The 23,770-nt window shown below is 46.6% G+C and overlaps 1 protein-coding gene across 1 annotated transcript in view; it reads left to right on the plus strand.

Moving 5' to 3' along the window:
- The first annotated feature begins 3,221 nt into the window (after nucleotides 1-3,221).
- The window catches only part of LOC144505316 (uncharacterized), a 44,172-nt gene continuing 23,623 nt past the window's right edge, over nucleotides 3,222-23,770 (plus strand). The window contains exons 1-6 of the mRNA XM_078231431.1: nucleotides 3,222-3,487; nucleotides 14,192-14,296; nucleotides 14,394-16,053; nucleotides 19,065-19,231; nucleotides 23,303-23,474; nucleotides 23,581-23,646. Coding sequence (XP_078087557.1) covers nucleotides 14,198-14,296; nucleotides 14,394-16,053; nucleotides 19,065-19,231; nucleotides 23,303-23,474; nucleotides 23,581-23,646 — 2,164 coding nt within the window. The 5' untranslated portion in view covers nucleotides 3,222-3,487; nucleotides 14,192-14,197. The remainder of the gene's footprint in view (nucleotides 3,488-14,191; nucleotides 14,297-14,393; nucleotides 16,054-19,064; nucleotides 19,232-23,302; nucleotides 23,475-23,580; nucleotides 23,647-23,770) is intronic.

Below are 23,770 nucleotides of genomic sequence, written 5' to 3' on the forward strand. Positions count from 1 at the left end.
GTTAAGGGAAGGTGACAGGAGAATCCGTATTCTTAGGGAAAAGGGGAGGGCAGTGGCAGAATCTAGGAGCCAGCTGACATCAGCATGATGATAGATCTGTAAAGGGCTGCCCACGGGATTCCAATGGCAATAGACCCCACACTGGTGTCAGGACTCTGTTCCTTTTGATCTCTCAGAGACCGACTGACTGTTGGTAATCTCCTTCTGAATTATCTATGTTTTCTCTCCCTCTTAGGCTTTGTGCTAGGTGGGCATTTGGGATCTTCACAGCCGGTATTGATACCAATGTTGCTTTGATCCAAAGGATCCTTTGCAGACACCAACAGCCAAAGAAGTTCGAAAGACATGGGCCAGCGTGGGATGTCGTATGCAAAGGACTTTGCAATCATTGGTGCCATGTTTTCTTGTACAGAATGCCTAATTGAATCGGTGGGTCTGCCTTCCATCCACTCGGTTAACAAGAACTTGCATTTACACATCACCTCATATTAACATCCCAAGGTGCTTCAGAGATTAATAAAGTAACAAATGTTGATGATTTGTGAGGATAGAATTGGAGGAAAGCTTGTTTAGAACCTTTATAGTTCATTGGAATATAAATCAAGTTAAAATTATGAGAGGATGAAACTGGTTAGACAGAAGCAGGTGGTTTCAGATATTGAGAGTTGAGATCAAGGTGCCAGACATACAAAATTAAATGTAAGAGAGTTGGGACAGAGCACAGGCGAAACCTCTTCATCCAGAGAGACTGTAGGACTGTAGGATTCATTTCCAGGGTTAATGCTGGAGACAGAAACTGTGTCTATATTCAAGGTTAGATTGGACAGGTAGATGAAGAGGTCTGGCCTCTTTTAAGGTCAAACCAAATAAACAAACTCAAATTAAATCAGGGCAAACTGAAAGGTGCAGCTCCCCAAAAGGAGGGGGAACAGCCTGAACAACAATCAAAGTACAAAGGAAACTTAAAAACATCAAATCATAATGTGATTATTAGGGTCGATAACGCACCCCAACCCCTGCGGTGCCCAACGGGCGCAGAAGGCGTCGACCGTGCCCGTGGACACCGCATGCTCCCTCTCCAGGGACACCCAGCCGCGAACGTAGCCGCGGTAGAGGCGCAGACAGTCAGGATGGACGGCCCCCTCGATCGCCCGCTGCCTGGACCGGTAAATGGCGCGTTTCGCCAGGCCCAGGAGGAGGTTCACGAGGAGGTCGCCATCCCGACCCTCCCCTCTCCGCACCGGGTGTCCATAGATCAGGAGCGTGGGACTGAAGTGCAAACAAAACATCAATAAAAGGTTTTTGAGGAAAACAAAAAGGGAGTGTAGCCTAAGACACAAAACATAGACATGGTATGAAGAGGTCTGGAAACAAGGCATTTGGAGTGGTTTGAGTTAATTAAAGAGGGACCAGCATGAATTTGTAAAAGACAGATTGAGCTTGACTAACCTAATTGTACTTGCTGATAGGAACATAAGAAATAGGAGCAGGAGTAGGCCCTTCGAGCCTGCCCTGCCATTCAACAAGATCATGGCTGATCTGAAGCGAATCAGTTCCATTTACCCGCCTGCTCTCCATATCCCCTAATTCCCTTATCGATCAGAAAACTATCTACCCGTGATTTAAACATATTCAACGAGGAAGCCTCCACCACTTCAATGGGCAGAGAATTCCAGAGGTTCACTACCCTCTGAGAGAAGAAGTTCCCCCTCAACTCTGTTCTGAACCGGCCCCCCCCTTATTTTGAGGCTGTGCCCTCTAGTTCTGGTTTCCCTTCTAAGTGGAAAGAATCTCTCCACCTCTACCCTATCCAGCCCCTTCATTATCTTATATGTCTCGATAAGATCCCCCCTCATCCTTCTAAACTCTGATGACCGAACAAAGAAGGGAATGTGGTGGACGTCGTTTATATGGATTTTAAGAAAGTGTTTTTCAAAGTCGCACATAAAAGGCTGGTTAATAAAATTGAGGCTCATGGAATAGGAGGCTCAATGCCAGCTTAGATAAAATAAATGCTTCAGGACAGAAATCAGTGAATTGTGGTTTTTCAGACTGAATGATGGTGCTGTGGGGTTCCCCAAGGGTCAGTGCCAGGAACACTGCTTTTGATACATAGAAATAACTTGGATATTGGAATACAAGGTAAACTTTCAAATTTGCTGATGAATCAAAACTTGGAGGAGTGGCAAAAGTGAGGACAATTCAATCAACTACAACAAGACCGCTAAACCGGCAGAATGTGCACACAAGTGTCAGATGAGACTGAATACAAAAGTATGAGGTAATGTATTTTGGCAGAAGGGTAATAGGCTTGATGGCACTGTTGTAAAGAGTGTGCGCTGGGAGTGCATGCTCACCCATCTATGAAGGTGACAGGATATACTGAGAGTGTGCTGAGCAAATTGTATGGGATGTTGGGCCTTGTAAATAAAGGCATTGAATACAGAAGCTGGGAAGTTATTTTGAACCTTTATAAATCTCCAGTTAGGGCACAACCAGGATATAGGGCAGCACAGTAGCACAGTGGTTAGCACTGCTGCTTCACAGCTCCAGGGACCTGGGTTCGATTCCCGGCTTGGGTCACTGTCTGTGTGGAGTTTGCACATTCTCCTCATGTCTGTGTGGGTTTCCTCCGGGTGCTCCGGTTTCCTCCCACACTCCAAAGATGTGCGGGGTAGGTTGATTGGCTATGCTAAAATTGCCCCTTAGTGACATGAGATGCGTAGGTTAGAGGGATTAGTGGGTGGATATGGGGGTAGGGTCTGGGTGGGATTGTGGTCGGTGCAGACTTGATGGGCCGAACGGCCTCTTTCTGTACTGTAGGGTTTCTGTGATTCTATAAAACATTGGTTTGCTTTTCAGTTGCAAGCCCTTTGGTTCATGTCTGATGGATTCAGGGAGTTGAATGCACCTTGCTGCTGCAAGGCTTCGCTGTTTCTCGCTGTCCGCAGGTTATGTTACAGCCAACAAGCCCAAACCAGTCGATATGTTTCAGCGGTGTCAGCTCTGAAGGTCACCACTAACTGGTAAATGCACCAGTGAGGCTATCCGCTTTTGTTTGATGTTACTAATAACACATATTAAACAAGGTAGTGCACAAAAACACAATTTCTCTGTCTTTGCTGTTTCCCTTGACTGTTGAACCAGATAAATCAGACTGAAACTCCTCTCATCAATCTGCAGCCAATCGGAGTTGAAGTCGTGTCACCAGTATCCCGTACGGAGAGAAAGCAGTTCGAGAAGACAAGCGGTCATGTCTGGGTGTGCTGCAATCGCAATAGGAAATTGAAGATCAATTTAACATGAAAATTCGCGACGAATAACATGCCAGGAGGTAAATGTATCAGCTTAAAAACCGTGAGATTTCCGCAGTGGAAGTTATTGAGCTCCAGAGTGGTTCAAGAGATCGGGGGGAGAATGTTTCAGCAGGAGCCAGATCGTGCAGACAAACAGGAACCGGGGGCGGTCCTGAGCTGATACTCTGCCAGTGAGTTAAACCGTGAACGGCTTTCTGACTATCCATAGGACTGAGTTAAACTGTGAATGGTTCTATGACTGTACATAGAACATAGAACATTACAGCGCAGTACAGGCCCTTCGGCCCTCGATGTTGCGCCGACCTGTGGAACCAATCTAAAGCCCCTCTAATCTCCACTATTCCAATATCATCCAATGACCATTTAAATGCCCTTAATGTTGGCGAGTCCACTACTGCTGCAGGCAGGGCATTCCACGCCCTTACTACTCTCTGAGTAAAGAACTTACCTCTAACATCTGTCCGATATCTCTCACCCCTCAATTTAAAGCTATGTCCCCTAGTGTTAGCCATCACCATCCGAGGAAAAAGGCTCTCACGATCCACCCTATCTAATTGTCTGATCATCTTGTATGCCTCTATTAAGTCACCTCTTAACCTTCTTCTCTCGAACGAAAACAGCCTCAAGTCCCTCAGCCTTTCCTCATAAGACCTTCCCATCATACCAGGCAACATCCTGGTAAATCTCCTCTGCACCCTTTCCAATGCATCCACATCCTTCCAATAATGCGGTGACCAGAACTGTACACAATACGCCAAGTGCGGCCGCACCAGAGTTTTGTACAGTTGCAGCATGACCTCCTGGCTCCGAAACTCAATTCCTCTACCAATAAAAGCTAACACACCGTACGCCTTCTTAACAACCCTATCAACCTGGGTGCCAACTTTCAGGGATCTATGCACATGGACACCCAGATCCCTCTGTTCACCCACACTACCAAGTATCTTACCATTAGCCCAGTACTCTGTAATCCTGTTACTACTTCCAAAGTGAATCACCTCTCACTTTTCCGCATTGAACTTCATTTGCCACCTCTCAGCCCAGCACTGCACCTTATCGATGTCTCTCAGTAACCTGCAACAACCTTCCGCACTGTCCACAACTCCACCGACTTTAGTGTCATCCGCAAATTTACTAACCAATCCTTCTACGCCCTCATCCAGGTCATTTATAAAAATGACAAACAGCAGTGGCCCCAAAACAGATCCTTGCGGTACACCACGAGTAACTGAACTCCAGGATGAACATTTCCCATCAACCACGACCCTTTGTCTTCTTACAGCTAGCCAATTCCTGATCCAAACTGCTAAATTACCATCAATCCCATGCCTCCGTATTTTCTGCAATAGCTTACCGTGGGGAACCTTATCAAACGCTTTACTGAAATCCATATACACCACATCAACTGTTTTACCCTCATCCACCTCTTTGGTCACCTTCTCAAAGAACTCAATAAGGTTTGTGAGGCACGACCTACCCTTCACAAAACCGTGCTGACTATCCCTAATCAAATTATTCCTTTCTAGATGATTATAAATCCTATCTCTTAAAATCCTTTCCAAAGCTTTGCCCACAACAGAAGTAAGGCTCACCGGTCTATAATTACCAGGGTTGTCTCTACTCCCCTTCTTGAACAAGGGGACAACATTTGCTATCCTCCAGTCTTCTGGCACTAATCCTGTAGACAATGACATAAAGATCAAAGCCAAAGGCTCTTCAATCTCCTCCCTAGCCTCCCAGGGAATCCTGGGATAAATCTCATCCGGCCCAGGGGACTTATATATTTTCACACTTTCCAGAATTGCTAACACCTCCTCCTTATTAACCTCAATCCCATCTAGTCCAATAGCCTGTGTCTCAGTATTCTCCTCGACAACATTGTCTTTTTCCTGCGTGAATACTGACGAAAAATATTCATTTAGCGCCTCTCCTATCTCTTCAGGCTCCACACACAACTTCCCACTACTGTCCTTGACTGGCCCTAATCTTACCCTAGTCATTCTTTTATTCCTGACATACCTATAGGAAGCTTTAGGGTTTTCCTTGATCCTACCTTCTGCAGGGGATGGGCACAATTGAAGTGTGGAGCTTGTTCAGGTTGATCGGGTTGTTAAGAAGGCAGACTTCTCATGTCCCCTCCTGGCTCTTAACTCTCTCTTTAGGTCCTTCCTGGCTAACTTGTAACTCTCAAGTGCCCTGAGCCTTCACGTCACATCTTTACATAAGTCTCCTTCTTCCTCTTCACAAGAGATTCAACTTCTTTAGTAAACCACGGTTCCCTCACTCAACCACTTCCTCCCTGCCTGACGGGTACATACTTATCAAGGACACCCAGTTGCTGTTCCTTGAACAAGCTCCACACTTCAATTGTGCCCATCCCCTGCAGTTTCCTTCCCTGTATGAAGTTTAACAACACCAGGTTAAAGTCCAACAGGTTTATTTGGTAGCAAAAGCCACAAGCTTTCGGAGCCTTAAGCCACTACCAAGTATCTTACCATTAGCCCGGTACTCTGTAATCCTGTTACTACTTCCAAAGTGAATCACCTCTCACTTTTCCGCATTGAACTTCATTTGCCACCTCTCAGCCCAGCACTGCACCTTATCGATGTCTCTCAGTAACCTGCAACAACCTTCCGCACTGTCCACAACTCCACCGACTTTAGTGTCATCCGCAAATTTACTAACCAATCCTTCTACGCCCTCATCCAGGTCATTTATAAAAATGACAAACAGCAGTGGCCCCAAAACAGATCCTTGCGGTACACCACGAGTAACTGAACTCCAGGATGAACATTTCCCATCAACCACGACCCTTTGTCTTCTTACAGCTAGCCAATTCCCCCACGTGGGAATTCTGTTCACAAACAGGGCATATAAAGACACAAACTCAATTTACAGAACAATGGTTGGAATGCGAATACTTACAGCTAATCTAAGATACAAACAATGTGAGTGGAGAGAGCATTAAGACAGGTTAAAGAGATGTGTATTGTCTCCAGACAGGACAGCCAGTGAGACTCTGCAGGTCCAGGCAAGCTGTGGGGATTACAGGTAGTGTGACATGAACCCAATATCCCGGTTTAGGCCATCCTCATGTGTGCGGATCTTGGCTATCAGTTTCTGCTCAGCGACTCTGCGCTGTCGTGTGTCGTGACGGCCGCCTTGGAGAACGCTTGCCCGAATATCAGAGGCCGAATGCCCGTGACGGCTGAAGTGCTCCCCAACAGGAAGAGAACAGTCTTGCCTGGTGATTGTTGAGCGGTGTTCATTCATCCGTTGTCGTAGCGTCTGCATGGTTTCCCCAATGTACCATGCCTCGGGACATCCTTTCCTGCAGCATATCAGGTGGACAACGTTGGCCGAGTTGCAAGTTTCCTTCCCTGACCTATGCATCCTAAATCTCGCCTAATCGCATCATAATTTCCTTTCCCCCAACTTTAACTCTTGCCCTTCGGTATATACCTATTCCTTTCCATCGCTAAAGTAAACGTAACCGAATTGTGGTCACTATCACCAAAGTGCTCCCCTACCTCCAAATCTAACAACTGGTCTGGTTCATTACCCAGTACCAAATCCAATGTGGCCTCGCCTCTTGTTGGCCTATCTACATACTGTGTCAGGAAACCCTCCTGCACACATTGGACAAAAACTGACGCATCTAAAGTACTCGAACTAAAGCTTTTCCAGTCAATATTTGCAAAGTTAAAGTCCCCCATAACAACTACCCTGTTACTTTCGCTCCTATCCAGAATCATCTTTGCAATCCTTTCCTCTACATCTCTGGAACTTTTCGGAGGCCTATAGAAAATTCCCAACAGGGTGATCTCTCCTTTCCTGTTTCTAACCTCAGCCCATACTACCTCAGTAGACGAGTCCTCATTAAACGTTCTTTCTGCCACCGTAATACTGTCCTTGACTAACAATACCACACCTCCCCCTCTTTTACCACCTTCCCTGATCTTACTGAAACATCTAAACCCCGGAACCTGCAACAACCATCCCTGTCCCTGCTCTATCCATGTCTCCGAGATGGCCACAACATCGAAGTCCCAGGTACCAACCCATGCTGCAAGCTCACCCACCTTATTCCGGATGCTCCTGGCATTGAAGTAGACACACTTCAAACCACCTTCCTGCCTGCCAGTACACTCCTGCGACACTGAAACCTTATCCATGACCTCACTACTCTCAACCTCCTGTACACTGGAGCTACAATTCAGGTTCCCATCCCCCTGCTGAATTAGTTTAAACCCTCCCGAAGAGCATTAGCAAATTTCCCCCCCAGGATATTGGTACCCCTCTGGTTCAGGTGTAGACCACCCCGTTTGTAGAGGTCCCACCTGCCCCAGAATGAGCCCCAATTGTCCAGGTATCTGAATCCCTCCCTCCTGCACCATCCCTGTAGCCACGTGTTAAATCTCTCTCTCTCCCTATTCCCCTCCTCACTATCACGTGGCACGGGTAACAAACCAGAGATAACAACTCTGTTTGTTCTAGCCCTAAGCTTCCACCCTAACTCTCTGAATTTCTGCCTTACATCCCCATCCCTTTTCCTACCTATGTCTTGGGTGCCTATGCGAACCACGACTTGGGGCTGGACCCCTCTCCCTTAAGGATCCCGAAAACACGATCTGAGACATCATGGACCCTGGCACCTGGGAGGCAACACACCAACCGCGAGTCCCTCTCATTCCCACAGAATCTCCTATCTGTCCCCCTAACTATGGAGTCCCCAATGACTAATTCTCTACTCCTCCCCCCCTTTCCCTTCTGAGCAACAAGGACAGACTCTGTGCCAGAGACCCGTACCCCATGGCTTACCCCTGTTAAGTCTCCCACCCCCCCAACAGTATCCAAAATGGAATACTTATTATACAGAGGAACAGGGGATCCAGGGGATCACTGCTCTGACTGCTTCTTATCCCTTCTAGCTGTCACCCACGTATCATAATTTCTGGGAGTAGCGACCTCCCTGTAGCTTCTATCTATAGCTGCTTCTGCCTCCCGAATGATCCTGAGTTCATCCAATTTCAGCTCCAGATCCCTAACACGGTCTTCAAGGAGCTGGAATTGGGTGCACTTCCTGCAGGTGTACTCAGCCGGGACACTGGTGTCCCTCACCTCAAACATCCCACAGGAGGAACATTGCACTGCCTGCACTGACATCCCTGCTAACTTCCCTTACTAAGAAACGAAAGAGAAAAAAAAAGCTTACCTGCTCTCACTCCGAGTCTTTATTTAGGTTAGAGGAGGGGGGAGGGTGGGGGACTCTACACGTGTAGAGTCTCGGGTTACCTCCCCGTTCAAATTTATTGGGCAAAAAAAAAACCTGCCCAGGCCTCCCCATGGCCTACTTCCGGTTTCCTGTTTAACTGAAAAAAAACTCCGCTAAAAAGTAAGGTTTAAAAAAAATGGGACTGCGTTAAACGGTGAGTGGTTCTATGACTATCCGTGTGTAATAACTCCACGGAGGCAAACGTCCTGTCACCAAGTTACTTTATTTGCACCATGTATCATACACAGCCAGCTCTCCAGTTGCTCCCTGCTGAATGCAGGCTGGGAGTCTGACACACCCGCTTTAAACAAGGAGCATGAGGCTCCCTGATTTCACCATCAATTAACACTCATCAGGTACTTTTCTGTACCAACCACATAAACTAAATCAAATTAACTTGGGGACAAATTAAAAGGGGCAAAAGGAGGGGTAACAGCCGGAACAAAAAGCAAAGCACAAAGGAAACTTCAAAAACGGAAGACTCATCGGGTATTTCTTTTGATACCAACCAAATAAACAAACTCAAATTAAGGACAAATTAAAAGGGGCAGCTCCCCAAAAGGAGGGGGAACGGCCCGAACAAAAAGCAAAGTACAAAGGAAACTTAAAATATTAAATCGAAAGCTGATTATCGGGATCGATAATACACCCCAGCCCCTGCGGTGCCCAGCGGGCGCGGAAGGCGTCAACTGCGCCCATGGACACCGCATGCTCCCTCTTCAGGGACACCTGGCCGCGAATGTAGCCGCGGTAGAGGGGCAGACAGTCCGGGTGGACGGCCCCCTCGATCGCCCGCTGCCTGGACCTATTGATGGCGCGTCTCGCCAGGCCAAGACTCATCAGGTATTTCATACTCTAGCAAGCCAACTTCATTAGGCAGGCTGAAGTCGTTACGCCCCCCCCCCCCCCCCCCCCCCCCCCCACAAAGTCCGAGGACTCCCCTCAGTTTGCTTCCCTCAGGGATCTTTTCCTCCGCTTGAGCGCCGGCTCAGGATCCTCCAGCTCGGCCTCTGATGTCGGCAGTGTGTTGGTTGGGCACCCATCTCTTCCGCCACAAATGCCGGAGGTCTTGTTCCTCGTCCACTTCAGGTGGTAGAGGAATTGCTGCAGCTTCGTCCCGTGTCCATTTCAGACTCTGAGGTCCCCGTCAAGGGAGGCGGTACTGGCTTGTCGAGGGGGGCTCTGCTCGTCCCTCGGGCTGCAGGGTGGACTCGGCTCTGGAACGGGTGGAGAGCTTGAGGCCCGGACCTGGTCCGGTGTTTCCTTACCGCTGCCTTTCCTACCCGTACTCGGTAGGATACCAGTCCGGTCCTGGACTCGACTGTTCCGGTTACCCAGTCGGGTCCATTTGCATAATTTCTGACCAAACACTCTCCCCCGCTTCAAAGTGCCTCTCTCGGTGAGTGTTGTTATGGCCCCTGCATTGGGCCTGGTGTCTTTCCACTTTTCCTCCCAGGTTTGGCAACAACAGGCTCAGTCTGTGGGGCCGTCTGCCCATCAGTAACTCTGCTGGCACAATTCCCACGATGGCGTGTGGAGTGGTCCTGTAGTCAAATAACCACCTTGAGAGTTTCGTCTCTAATGAAGCCGCTGACTGTTTTTTCAACCCGGCCTATAACGTCTGGACTGCTCTCTCCGCGAACCCGGGTGATAAGGTGCCGTCTTGATGTGCCGGATTCCATTTGATTTCATAAATTTTGTGAACTCTAGGCTGGTAAACACTGAATCATTATGGGAACCAAGGCCTCTCGTGCATTGCGAACGAGGTGTGCAGTTTCTCAACGGTTGCTGTCGTGTTTGCCGAGTTTAGTTTATAGACGTCTAACCACTTGGAATTGGCATCTATTATCAGCAGAAACATGGACTCCATAAACGGGCCTGCAAAATCAACATGGAGTCGCGACCATGGTCTGCCTGACCATTCCCAGGGTGCAGCGGGGCTGCCGGTGGTGCCTTCTGCCCCTGTTGGCACTTCTGGCACTGTCCTACCAGTTTCACTATGTCTGCGTCCAGACCTGGCCACCAGATGTAGCTCCTGGCCAGCATCTTCATTTTTGATACTCCAGGGTGCCCATGGTATAGTTCGGCCAGTATGACCTGACGGCCCTGCCACAGCAGGATCCATCTTCCACCGTGATCTGCTCCCTTCTGCTCCAGTGTGGGTGGAACTGTGGATGGACCGATCTTTCCAGCTGCCCTGTTAGCACCAGGTGCTTTACCTTCGCCAATATAGGGTCTTTCTGCCTCCACTGGCATATATTGTGTACATCCACCGAGAGGATATCCATAAAGTTTAATGTCATCGCGTCTCCTCCATTCTGGGTACCAATGGTGGAGTGTCCGGTAACGGTAGCCGGCTTAAGGCATCAGCATTTGCCACTCTTGTCCCTGGTCGGTTCTCCAATCGATACTGATATGCCGCCAGCAATAATGCCCAACGCTGGATCTGGGCTGACGCTATCAGCAGCACTGTTTTATCTTCCTTCAGTAGGCCCAGCAGAGTTTATGATCTGTTATGATCCAACTAGTCCCCATCTGCTATTTTTTTTAAAACTCCTTCATGGAATGTTGGCATTGATGGCTGGGCCAGCATTTATTGCCCATCCCTAACTATCCTTAAACTGAGGGGCTCACATGGCCATTTCAGAGTGTTATTTCAGAGTAAACCACATTGCTGTGAGTCTGGAGTCCGGATTAGGACAGCAGATTTCCTTCCCTAAAGGACATTAGATGGGTTTGTGCAACAATCTCCACCCTTATCTTTGCGATCTTAATGCTGTCTTTCCGTCGGTAAATTGTTCCATTCTCAGTTGCTTGGATGCTGAAGTATCTGTTCGGACAAAGCAACTTTCCATATTGGTGCTTCCAATATTGGTTCCCTTTTTCCCTCAACCAAAGACTCCCCTCTCCCAAGACTGACAGTGCCTGTGACTGTATCCATCTCATCCCCTGCACTTCTGCTCTCACTACTTCTTCTCCCTCCCAGGGTAATGCTAGGATTCCACTTGTCCTCACCTTCCACCCCACCACTCTCTGTATTTAATCGATCATCCTCCGTCACTTTCCCAATTCCAACATGATGTCACCAGCAGACATAGTTCTCCTTTCAGCATTCCGAAGGATCCGATCTCTCGATGATAACCACTCCTCAGTCACTCCCAACATTCCTCGCATCCCTTTGACATCTTTCTGTGCAAATGCAGATGTAACAGCTGTCCTTGTATCTCCTCCATTCTTACCGTGCTCGGGACCAAACATTCCTGCCTTCTTTCAGTCCAGCAGTCTAGTCTGTTTGACATCAGGGTGACCACACACAGTTTGGGTGACCACTTCCGTGGAACAGTTCCATTCAGCTTGCAAGCACAACCCTGAACTTGATACCTTCATTGTCCATCTTGTTCCTGTTCTGCCCCCTCTGCCAGCCTGCTGCAGTGTCCTAGTATAGTTTATTGCAACCTCAATTCGACACTTCACACTCTTCTAGATTAGTTCATGCTTCTTTCTTTTGGATTTTGTTTTGTCTTTGGATGGTATATTCATCATTCTGCCATTCACAGCTTCATCTTTTGTGTCCTACCCTGTTCTGTTATCACTCCCTTTGCCTTGTACCTCAACTCTTTTAAAAAAAATTTTAATCTTTCCTGTCTTCTACCCTACCCACCTGTTGTTCATTTTCACTTGCTGAATCTCCATTACATTGCTAACTTTCCCCAGTCCGATGTTAACTCTTTGTTTTTTTTCCCTCTCTCTACTGAGAATCATAGAATCCCTACAGTGCAGAAGGGGGCCATTCGGCCCATCAAGTCTGCACCGACCACAATCCCACCCAGGCCCCATTCCCACAACCCCACATATTTACCCTGCTAATCCCCCTGACACTAGGGTCAACTTAGCATGGCCAATCCACCTAACCCGCACATCTTTGGAGTGTGGGAGGAAACCAGAGCACCCGGAGGAAACCCATGCAGACATGGGGAGAACGTGCAAACTCCACACAGACGGTGACCCGAGGCCGGAATTGAACCTGGATTCCTTGCGCTGTGAGGCAGCAGTGCTAACCACTGTGCCGCCTACTTAATTCCAGCATTTTCTGTACAAGGAATAAATTCAGCTCTGTCCTGATGGTGGCTTTGACCAGGGAGTGAGAGCAGCTGAATTGATCCCATGGTATCATTGCACAGTGCCTTTGTTTTACCACTGTAAAGTTCACACACTTCATCTGTACACAGCATCGTCCATCTGGGGGAGACAAGTTTGTAAGATCATGTTTCTGTGTGAGGAGGGATAAACAAGACAGAGACAGTGGGACAGACTGTGATCTCTGAGGAATAGAAACATAGAAAAACTACAGCACAAAAACAGGCCCTTCGGCCCCACAAGTTATGCCGAACATCTCCCTACCTTCCAGGCCTACCTATAACCCTCCATCCTATTAAGTCCCATGTACTCATCCAGGAGTCTCTTAAAAGACCCTATTGAGTTCGCCTCCACCACCACTGACGGCAGCCGATTCCACTCGCCCACCACCCTCTGTGTGAAAAACTTCCCCCTAATATTTCCCCTGTACCTCCCCCCCCAGCACCTTAAACCTGTGTCCTCTCGTAGCAGACATTTCCACCCTGGGAAAAAGCCTCTGAAAGTCCACCCGATCTATGCCCCTCAACATCTTATATACCTCTATTAGGTCTCCTCTCATCCTACGTCTCTCCAAGGAGAAAAGACCGAGCTCCCTCAGCCTATCCTCATAAGGCATGCCACTCAATCCAGGCCACATCCTTGTAAATCTCCTCTGCATCCTTTCAATCTTTTCCACATCCTTCCTGTAATGAGGCGACCAGAACTGAGCGCAGTAGTCCAAGTGGGTTCTGACGAGGGTCTTATATAGCTGCATCATTATCCCCGGACTCCTAAACTCAATCCCTCGATTGATAAAGGCCAGCACACCATACGCCTTCTTAACCACCTCCTCCACCTGCGGGGCCGATTTTAGAGTCCTATGGACCCGGACCCCAAGGTCCTTCTGATCCTCTACAGTACTAAGAGTCCTTCTCTTTATATTGTACTCCTTCATCCCATTTGACCTGCCAAAATGGACCACTACGCATTTATCTGGGTTGAAGTCCATCTGCCACTTCTCCGCCCAGTCTTGCATCCTATCTATGTCCCTCTGTAACTTTTGACATCCCTCCAGACTATCCACAACCCCACCAACCCTCGTGTCGTCGGCAAACTTACCAACCCATCCCTCCACTTCCTCATCCAGGTCATTTATGAAAATGACAAACAGCAAGGGTCCCAGAACAGATCCCTGGGGCACACCACTGGTGACCGACCTCCAATTAGAAAAAGACCCATCTATACACACTCTCTGCCTCCTTTGGGCATGCCAGTTCTGGATCCACAGGGCAGCAGTCCTTTGGATCCCATGCCCTCTCAGTTTTTCTAGAAGCCTTGCATGGGGGACCTTATCGAATCGGGGGGAATTAACTTCCTTCGGGAGCTTTGGTACACGTTGAATTGTGTCAGTGACTGAGAATGAGTGGAGAAGGGAATAGTCACCTGTCACAATATTAAAGGCTTTTTTATTTGTTATTTGCAGCTAAACATGTTCAATAAATTTGGCTTCAGACGTAAAGGGGATCCAACAGACAAGAGGGACAGAATTGATCTTCCTGAGCCTTGTAACCAAATGATCAGCACACAGGTATTGGTCCAAACATTGGTTTGACTCCCAAGGTCATCACAGATGTTGAGTTGACCCCTGACCTAATAACATCTGCTGTCCCTTTCTCTTCTACCAGTCCTCTCCAGACCAGCAGATACGACCATCTGCAGGCTCCAGATGTGTGATACTGAGTAATGAAGAGCAGAAGCTGAATCCAGTGGCTGGAGGGAGCCTATTCAGTTCAGCCAACATGTACCAGGCAGGCAGCAGCCCAGGAAAACCCGGAATCCTCCGTTACAGCCCTGCAGCACCAGGGACGGTGGATAAGGAACCAGGCACCAGATTAAAGGAACACAGCTTCACTTTCAGGGGTCTCACGCAGGCTCGGAGTAATATCAGTGAATTGGGTAGCCAGGACACCAGCCAGGCATTCCACAGTGAGGTGAAACAGACAGGCAGTAACCCATGGAAAACTGGTAGTTACAGCTCTGCAGCACCAGGGATGGTAGATAAGGGATCAGGTACAAAAATAAAGGACCGAAGCTTCACTTTCAGGGGTCTCACGCAGGCTCGGAGTAATTTCAGTCAATTGGGTAGCTGGGACACCAGCCAAGCATTCCACAGGGAGGTGAAACAGACAAGCAGTAACCCAGGGAAAACTGGTAGCCTTCATTACAGCCCTGAAGGGACAGTAGATAAGCCAAGCACCAGATTAAGGGTCCCCAGATTCTCTTTCGGGGGTCTCACACAGACTTGGAGTAATTTCAGTCAATTGGGTAGCTGGGACACCAGCCAAGCATTCCACAGGGAGGTGAAACAGACAGGCAGTAACCCAGGGAAAACTGGTAGCCTTCATTACAGCCCTGAAGGGACAGTAGATAAGCCAAGCACCAGATTAAGGGTCCCCAGATTCTCTTTCGGGGGTCTCACACAGACTTGGAGTAATTTCAGTCAATTGGGTAGCCAGGATACCAGCCAAGCATTCCACAGCGAGGGTAAACAGAGGACTAAGGAGAAAGTAGGAACTTTTCCCTTTACATTAGGGTGGCGAAGAAGGAAAGCAATAGGCTGTGAAACACTGGGTGACACTGATCAAAAACAAAGCCATCCCACACCAGCAGCTGCAGGTGTGATCAAACCAGGTACAGGAGTCCCGAGGGTCTTTGCTAATGTTGGAGGTTGGCATGGTGCAGTTCCTGGGGGTGAGGAACAGGTCTCGAACACAGCAGCTTATAAAGGTAATGCTTTCAGTCAGTGGAGTGGGAATGAGATGGCCTGCAGCACGAGTGGGAATGCTGGCTTCAGCTACAGATCACAGGACACCAGCATAGATACGAAGCACACTGTTACCGGTTGGAATCAGACCAGAGGCAAATCAGAGACAGTCGGTGACCTTGTGTTCAGTAAAGGAGCAGTGGGAGGTGAGGATGGAATAACCCCCAGTAAAGGAGGTGATAATCCCTTCACTTTCAGTAACATGAATCAGATGGGAAATATAACAGATCCACTCAGTTCTGACTCGGGCTATCTCACTGGTGGTGAAAATCATACACTCATCAAAGCCAACATGAACATTGCCACCGCTGGTGAAAACGTGAACCAGATGGACAACAGGGAAGATTCATTTGAGAATATGGAACTAGAGTCTGTCAGTATGCAGGGCACAGGTACATCGAGGAAGCCAGGCACCAAAGTCCGATTAGCTGACAATGGAGACATAGCCATACCTGTGAAAAAAGCAAAGAAGTCGACCTTCTCTCTATCTTGGTATGAAGCATTGGAGCAGACTAACAGAGGTATCTATACAGCTTCTCCCTTTACATATCAAACAATGACTTTCATGCCCTTTGTCTGACAGTCAGCTTTGAACATGACAAAACCTCTGTTCTCTGGGTGTGAAAACTTGCAGTGAACAGACAGTCGCACTGACTGCAGCAGCTCCCCGCTGCCAAAATCAATCCCGGAATCATAGGATGTTACAGCGCAGAGGAAGAGGCCATTTGGCTCTTTGTTACTGTACTAGCTCTATGAGAGAGCTATCTGATTCGTCCCACTCCACATTGCTAAGCTTTGTAAATTGTCCCCTTCAACTGTTTAGCCAATTGCCTTTTGAAGGTTATAATTGAATCTGCATTCACCCTCCCTTTTTGACAATGTGTTTCATCCCCTTTGACTCAGTTCCTTTACTGACTTCAATGAACAGATCACCGACACAACGAGAAGTGGTTTTGGCAGGAACACTCGGTAGATTTTCAACTTGAAATCCAGCTGTAAAACTGGTAGTCCAATCAGATAATTAGAAGGGGATTGACATTAATTTATATCAAAATCTATGACATGCTTGTGGTGTTTACAATGGCCAATTGATCCACCCTTTGTATACTGGGGCAGAGGGTGCAAATCTATCTCCCCGTCTGTAGACACAAGGACACCTAGTTCCAACTTGGGTTTGTGTATGTAGAAAAGTGATATTTTAATTAGAATAATTGTGTATATTTAAACAGAAAATATTTAAAGAGAAACAGAATTGTAGAAGGGTCAATGGACTTGAAATGTTAACTCTGTTTCTCTCTCCACAAGTGCTGCCAGACCTGCGGAGTTTATTCAGTGTTTTGTTTATAGTTCCGATTTCCAGCATCTGCAGTATTTTGCTTTTATATGTATATATGATTTCACAAATGAAAAAAAAGATCACCTATCTAAAACACGTTTTGTGACATCCCAAATCTCTTCACAGCCAATGCAATAACTTTGACATTTAGTTAGTGTTATATTATTGGAAAACTCATCATCCAAAACATCTACAACAAGATCCCACAAACTGAAATGGATCATTTATTTAATGAGGAATAAAGATCCTGACAAGATTTTGTTTGAATAAATATTGACCAAATTGTCCCTGCTCTTCTTCCAATAGTGGCTGTTGGATCTTTTCCATCCACTTACAGGGCCTCAATTTAATGTTGAATCTGAAAGACAGCACCTCCTATGGCCCAACAGTATCGACTGTTCCTTCATTGTTAGGTTAAGATCCTGGAACTCCATATCTTACATTATTGTGCAAAACCATCTCCCTCATGGTTTGAAATATATATTTTTTCCTCAATGGGATGTGGACGCCTCTGACTGGGCCAACATTCATTGCCCAACTCTAATTGTCCTTGGGAAGATAGTGAACATCTTCCTGAACCGCTGCAGTCCATGTGGTCTGGGTACCCACGGTGCTGTGAGGGAGGGAGTTCCAGGATTTTGACCCAGTAATTATAGTTCTGTTACGATTGTTTCTTCAGAAGGAAATCTTCAAATGCAGACAATAAAAATATAACAAAAATTAATCCAACTTATAAATCAAAGAAAGTTTAATAAAGAAACTTCATTACTCCAAACTTGGAGCCTCGCAGTGGGCCAATCCAAGTTTTCCCCACAGTTCCCAACAGGTTCTTATTTATAGTGAGTCAGCTGACCATCACATCATTCTATAATTAGATCCATGGTTTACTGGATCAGCTGACTCTTACAGCTTGTTACCATTGGTCACATTACATCCTATACAAAGTTGTCACCAGTTACATTCTAACAAGGATGGTGTGGGGCTTGGAGGGATACTTGCAGGGGGTGGTGTTCTCATCATCTGCTGCCCTGGTACTTCGAGGTGATGGGAATGAAAGATGCCATTGAAGGAACCTTGGAGAATCTGCAGTGCATCTTGTAAATAATAGTGTGCCAGTGGGAGAGGAAGTGAATGTTTCAAGTGGTGGATAGCATATTGAACATGTGGGTTGCTTTGTCCTGGCTTGTGTCCTGATTCTTGAGAGAGCCATGCTCATTCCAGCCAAGTGTAGAGTATTCCATCACATTGAATTGTGCTTTGTAGATAGTGGACATGTTTTGGGGAGTCAGGAGGTGAGTTACTCACTGCAGGATTCCTAGCCTCTGACCTACTCTCGTAGCCCCATATATATTTCTGGTCAGTGGTAACCCCCTAGGATGTTCATAGTGGGTATCCAATGATTGTAATGCCATTGAATGTCACAAAGAGATGGTTAGATTCTCTCTTGTTGGAGATGATCATTGTCCAGTGCTTCTGTGGCACGAATGTTACTTGCCACTTGTCAGCCCAAGCCTGGATATTGTCCAATTCTCGGTGCGTTTTGGCAGAGACTGCTTTAGCGTCTGGCGAGTCATGAATGGTGTTGAATATTGTGCAAACATCCCCACTTCTGACCTTATGATGGAAGGAAGGTCATTGATGCAGCAGCTGAAGCTGGTTGGGCCTAGGACACTACCCTGAGGGACTCCTGCAGAGACGTCTGGGAATCCAATGATTAGCCTCCAACCATCTTCCTTTGTGCCAGGTATGCAGTTAGCAGAGAGTTTTCCCCTGATTCCCATTCACTCCAGTTTTGCGAGGGCTCCTTGATACCACACTCGGTTAAACGCTGCCTTCATGTCAAGCACAGTCACTGTCAGCTCACCTCTGGAATTCAATTCTTTTGTCTATGTTTGAACAAAGGTTGTAATGAGGTCAGGAGCTGAGCATCGTGAGCTGGTTATTTGCTGAGTAGGTGCTACTTGATAGCGCTGTCAACAAACCTTTCAGTCATTTGCTGATGATCGGGAAGAGGTTGATAGGGTGGCAAATGGCTGCAAAAGGCCCACTACCAACCTAAAGGCCAGCTGGCTTGGGCAATAAATGAGACGTTGTCAGTGACACCTCACAACAACCAACTTAAATTATGTTCAGTATGGGTGAAATCAGTGATGTGCCGTTGTTTCTAACCAGTGTTTATTTTTACTGTGTTTCCAGATAACAGTGCTGCTGTCACAGAGACTCTGAGAGGTTACACTGACACTCATCTCCGCAAAGTCACTGAGTTCTACCGACAGAGAATAGAAGAAGCCATTGAGGAATGTGTGGAAGCTGTCAGCCTGATAATACTAAATGAAGTAAAGTCAAATGACCATTGCTATATGGTATGTAGAATACAAATCCTCAATGTAATCGTCTGCTGATCGTTGTTTTAAATGTTGCTGATGTTTCAACTGTGATAACACTACCTTTAAGAAATATATTTATAATCCTGTTTCTCGTAAGGGGTATGTTTAATGTTCAGCTCTATTTTGCAGGGTGACGGTTTGTTTAGAAAAACTTTGAAATTAGTAGTTGGGAGAACAAGTTAAGTATTCATTTTAGACACGGAGTGTTTGTTTGACCAGAGCTATTGCATTTGTGTTTACTTGGGTTCCCCTATAGTTTGAGTAGAGTTTTGATTAGGTTGATTGACAGAGGCAGAGTCATGTGGTAATGGGAGCTAAGCTTGCAGGAAAGAGTTTCGGTTTCATTCTAAAAATGAGTTGCATATGGGCTGCCAGAACAAAGCAGTCTCTCTTACTCTCTCTCTTTCTCTCCCTCCAAAGGCTTTCTGAAAGCTCCAAGACCGTTAACCTAAGTCACAACCATATAAAGAGGGATTGAAGTCTTTAAGGGAAATATTTTACTCAAAAGTGATAGGACAGCAGTTAAGAATTGTGTCTTGTCATGTTTAACTTGTTAAAGATTAAGCTAATTCATTTGTTAAACTCTTTTGTTAAATAAAATTTTGTTTTGATAAAAATTCCATGTTTTGTTAGTAGAATCGCGCCTGGAGTGAAACATCCTATCCTCACACCAATGCCAAAATAGAAAATTGTTGGGATCTAGTCTGACGTTGTAATATCCTTTAGGGTTTCTGATCTGGTACCCACAATACAATAGCTTCTTTTAATTTTGCCGATCTCTCTTGCATTTTTGTTCTCTCCTTTCCTGAAGATGTTGACTTCTTGACCTGCACTTCTCAATGGAGACTATAATGACAGTGAAGGAGGCATTTTGAACATGGGCGTGAAGGTGGAATTGGATGCAGGCTGATGGGAGTGGAAAGGGTACAGGACGGAAGCATGTATAACTTGCCGAGCTCCCATTTTTGGGTTTTACTTGGGCAGAATAAGAGTTGGGTCAACCATCCTTTGGCAGTTTAAATATATTAATGAAGCTGGAAGCCTTGGATATAGCAGGTTTAACTGTGGCCGGATGGTTATCCCAGATCTTGGGGTAAGCCTGCAGCTACAGCGAGTTGAGAAGTCCAGAGGCTTTTCAGCACTGCTTGTGGGTCAAGAGGTTAAAGTTTGAAAGAATAGAAACCTCAAACCACCCCAATGGAAAGAATCAGTGGACAAGGTTTCACCTTTTTAACCAAAAGAGAAAATCCTCACAGATGCTGCCAGATCGGCTGAGATTTTTCCAGCATTTTCTCTTTTGGTTTCAGATTCCAGTATCTGCAGTAATTTGCTTTTTTTCACCTTTTTAACTTTTGCTATAATAATCAAATCAGCATAATTTTGAACATTAATTAACAAACAAATAATACTTGAATCAAAAATGATACCTTTCACTTCAAATCACTGATAATGAAATTGCAAGCAATCATCTATCACAAATAACTGGCATTGATTTCAGCTTCCGAGTCTCTCAGTCCTCTGTATTTCCCAGCTGGTGATTCAGTTCCTTTACTCATACAGGACGTAGGCCTTAAGTCTCCTTCAGTCTTGCCACAACCACTTTCCACAGGGATCCCTAAAATCTCTCACTGGCTCCCGACATCAATCTTTTGGCTCTCCTTTTCCCAGATCCCTTCAACTCATTCCTTGGTTAACGAATCGCTTCGCTCTGTCTTTAAGGTGACACAGTTAAGCTTTGTCGTTAAGGTGGCACAGTGGTTAGCACTGCTGCCTCAGCGCCAGGGACCCAGATTTGATTCCCAGCTTGGGTCACTGTCTGTGCAGAGTCTGCACGTTCTCCCCGTGTCTGCATGGGTTTCCTCCGGGTGCTCCAGTTTCCTCCCACAGTCCGAAAGATGTGCTGGTTAGGCGCGTTGTCCATCCTAAATTCTCCCTCAGTGTACCCAAACAGGCGCTGGAGTGTGGCGACTAGGAGATTTTCACAGTAACTTCATTGCAGTGTTAATATAAGCTGACTTATGACACTATATATAAACGATCTGGAAGAAAGTGTAACTGGGGTGATCAGTAAGTTTGCGGACGACACAAAATTGGCAGGACTTGCAGATAGTGAGGAGCATTGTCAGAGGCTGCAGAAGGATATAGATAGGCTGGAAATTTGGGCAAAGAAATGGCAGATGGAGTTCAATCCTGATAAATGCGAAGTGATGCATTTTGGTAGAAATAATGTAGGGAGGAGCTATACGATAAATGGCAGAACCATAAAGGGTGTAGATACGCAGAGGGACCTGGGTGTGCAAGTCCACAGATCCTTGAAGGTGATGTCACAGGTGGAGAAGGTGGTGAAGAAGGCATATGGCATGCTTGCCTTTATAGGATGGGGCATAGAGTACAAAAGTTGGGGTCTGATGTTGCAGATGTATAGAACGTTGGTTCGGCTGCATTTGGAATACTGCGTCCAGTTCTGGTCGCCACACTACCAGAAGGATGTGGAGGCTTTGGAGAGAGTACAGAGGAGGTTTACCAGGATGTTACCTGGTATGGAGGGGCTTAGTTATGAGGAGAGATTGGGTAAAACTGGGGTTGTTCTCCCTGGAAAGACGGAGGATGAGGGGAGATTTAATAGAGGTGGATAAAATTATGAAAGGCATAGATAGGTTGAACGGTGGGAAGCTTTTCCCCAGGTCGGTGGTGACGTTCACGAGGGGTCATAGGTTCAAGGTGAAGGGGGGGAAGTTTAACACAGATATCAGAAGGACATATTTTACACAGAGGGTGGTGGGGGCCTGGAATGCGCTGCCAGGCAAGGTGGTGGAGGCGGACACACTGGGAACGTTTAAGACTTATCTGGACAGCCATATGAACGGAGTGGGAATGGAGGGATACAAAAGAATGGTCTAGTTTGGACCAGGGAGCGGCACGGGCTTGGAGGGCCGAAGGGCCTGTTCCTGTGCTGTATTGTTCTTTGTTCTTTGTACTAATAATTAAATAAAATAAATAATAATAGCATGTTGCTTGAGCTGTTTAGTGCGGACGTATTCCTGTTTGCAGCTTCACCAGGTTGTCACCTCATTTTTAGGTATGCTTGGTGCTCCTGGCATGCCCTCCTGCAGAGTCAATACCTTGACTCGATGGCAGTAGCAGAGTGGGGGATATATCGGGGCATGAGATTACAGCTTGTGGTTAATAGAGATTGTGCTGCTGCTGGCCAAAGTGCATCATGGATACCTCATTTTGAGCCCAATCTTCAATCCACTCTAACACTCTAGTGTCATAAAACATGATGATATTCCCAGACTGATGGCAGTCACTCCTACCAATCTTGTCATGGAAACATTGCAGCTAGATTGGTGAGAATGAAGCTTTGTTTGTTTCTTGCCACAGACCCGATCTAGCAGCCCTGTCATTTGGATTTAGTCAGTAATGGTGCTACCAAGCCACTCTTGGTGATGGACATTGAAGTCTCCCAGCCCGAGAACATTCTGTGTCCTTGCCACCCTCCGCGCTTCCTCCAAGAGATTTTCAACTTAGAGTATTAATTGCTGGGGGGGGCGGGGGGGAAATGGCGGGGGGGGGGGGGGGGAGGGGGGGGATGGGGAGGTGGGGGCAGCACAAAGGGGTGGTCTGGGGAGAGAGGTAAGTGTTGATCAGTAGAAGCTTTCTTTGTCTTGCATGATTTTGAGGTCTGGAGCCACATTACACAGGATGGTACACCATAACGGAAAACTCTGTTAAACATTTGTCTGTTGCATCAACAATAATTAATGGTTTATCCATCCAGCAATTGGGTCATAATTTCATGCTTCGTTTTTGAAAGAATTTCTCTCAATTCTGGCTCACTGCACTCACCTGAAGAAGGAGCGACACTCCGAAAGCTTGTGCTACCAAATAAACCTGTTGGACTTTAACCTGGTGTTGTGAGAGTTCTTACTGTGCTTATCCCAGTCCAACGCCGGCATCTCCACATCCTCACTACACTCACTCAGACCAAATAATATCCAGAGATTTCCTGACCCTCATGGTGATGATTGGCCTGTTATTTTCCAGGAAATCCAACAGCTGGCGAGGGACGGGCATCAGCGGGAAGCTTCCAAACTTCTCCTGGACACTGTGATGGAGAGTGGAGCTCAGGCAGCGAGAGCAATGTGGGAAACCTTTGTAAAGATGGTGCCTAATCATCCAAAACTGAGAAAGATACTGCAAGAGATTGAAAATAAAGGTGTGGAGTAACACTCAATGTACTCGAGTTTAAGATGAGAATATTCAATATTCTGTTTATACAAGGAAAAAATGTGAATTGTAAATAATGGAACTTATTTTAATAGGAGCCCATCTACCAATGGAAGTGAGCCGGAGTCAGATGGAATCCAGAGTGTCCAATTATCTAAAAGGTAAAACTGCAGAAAAGCATTAGTTCCCTGAGAATGATCCCCAACTAGCAAACTGTGAGACTCATTCCAGTTCACACACTGAGATGACATTGTTTTCCAGTTTCTCGCACCGTGGGGTCTCCTT

This window comes from Mustelus asterias, chromosome 16, assembly GCF_964213995.1.
Source record: "Mustelus asterias chromosome 16, sMusAst1.hap1.1, whole genome shotgun sequence".
Classification (NCBI taxonomy): domain Eukaryota; kingdom Metazoa; phylum Chordata; class Chondrichthyes; order Carcharhiniformes; family Triakidae; genus Mustelus; species Mustelus asterias.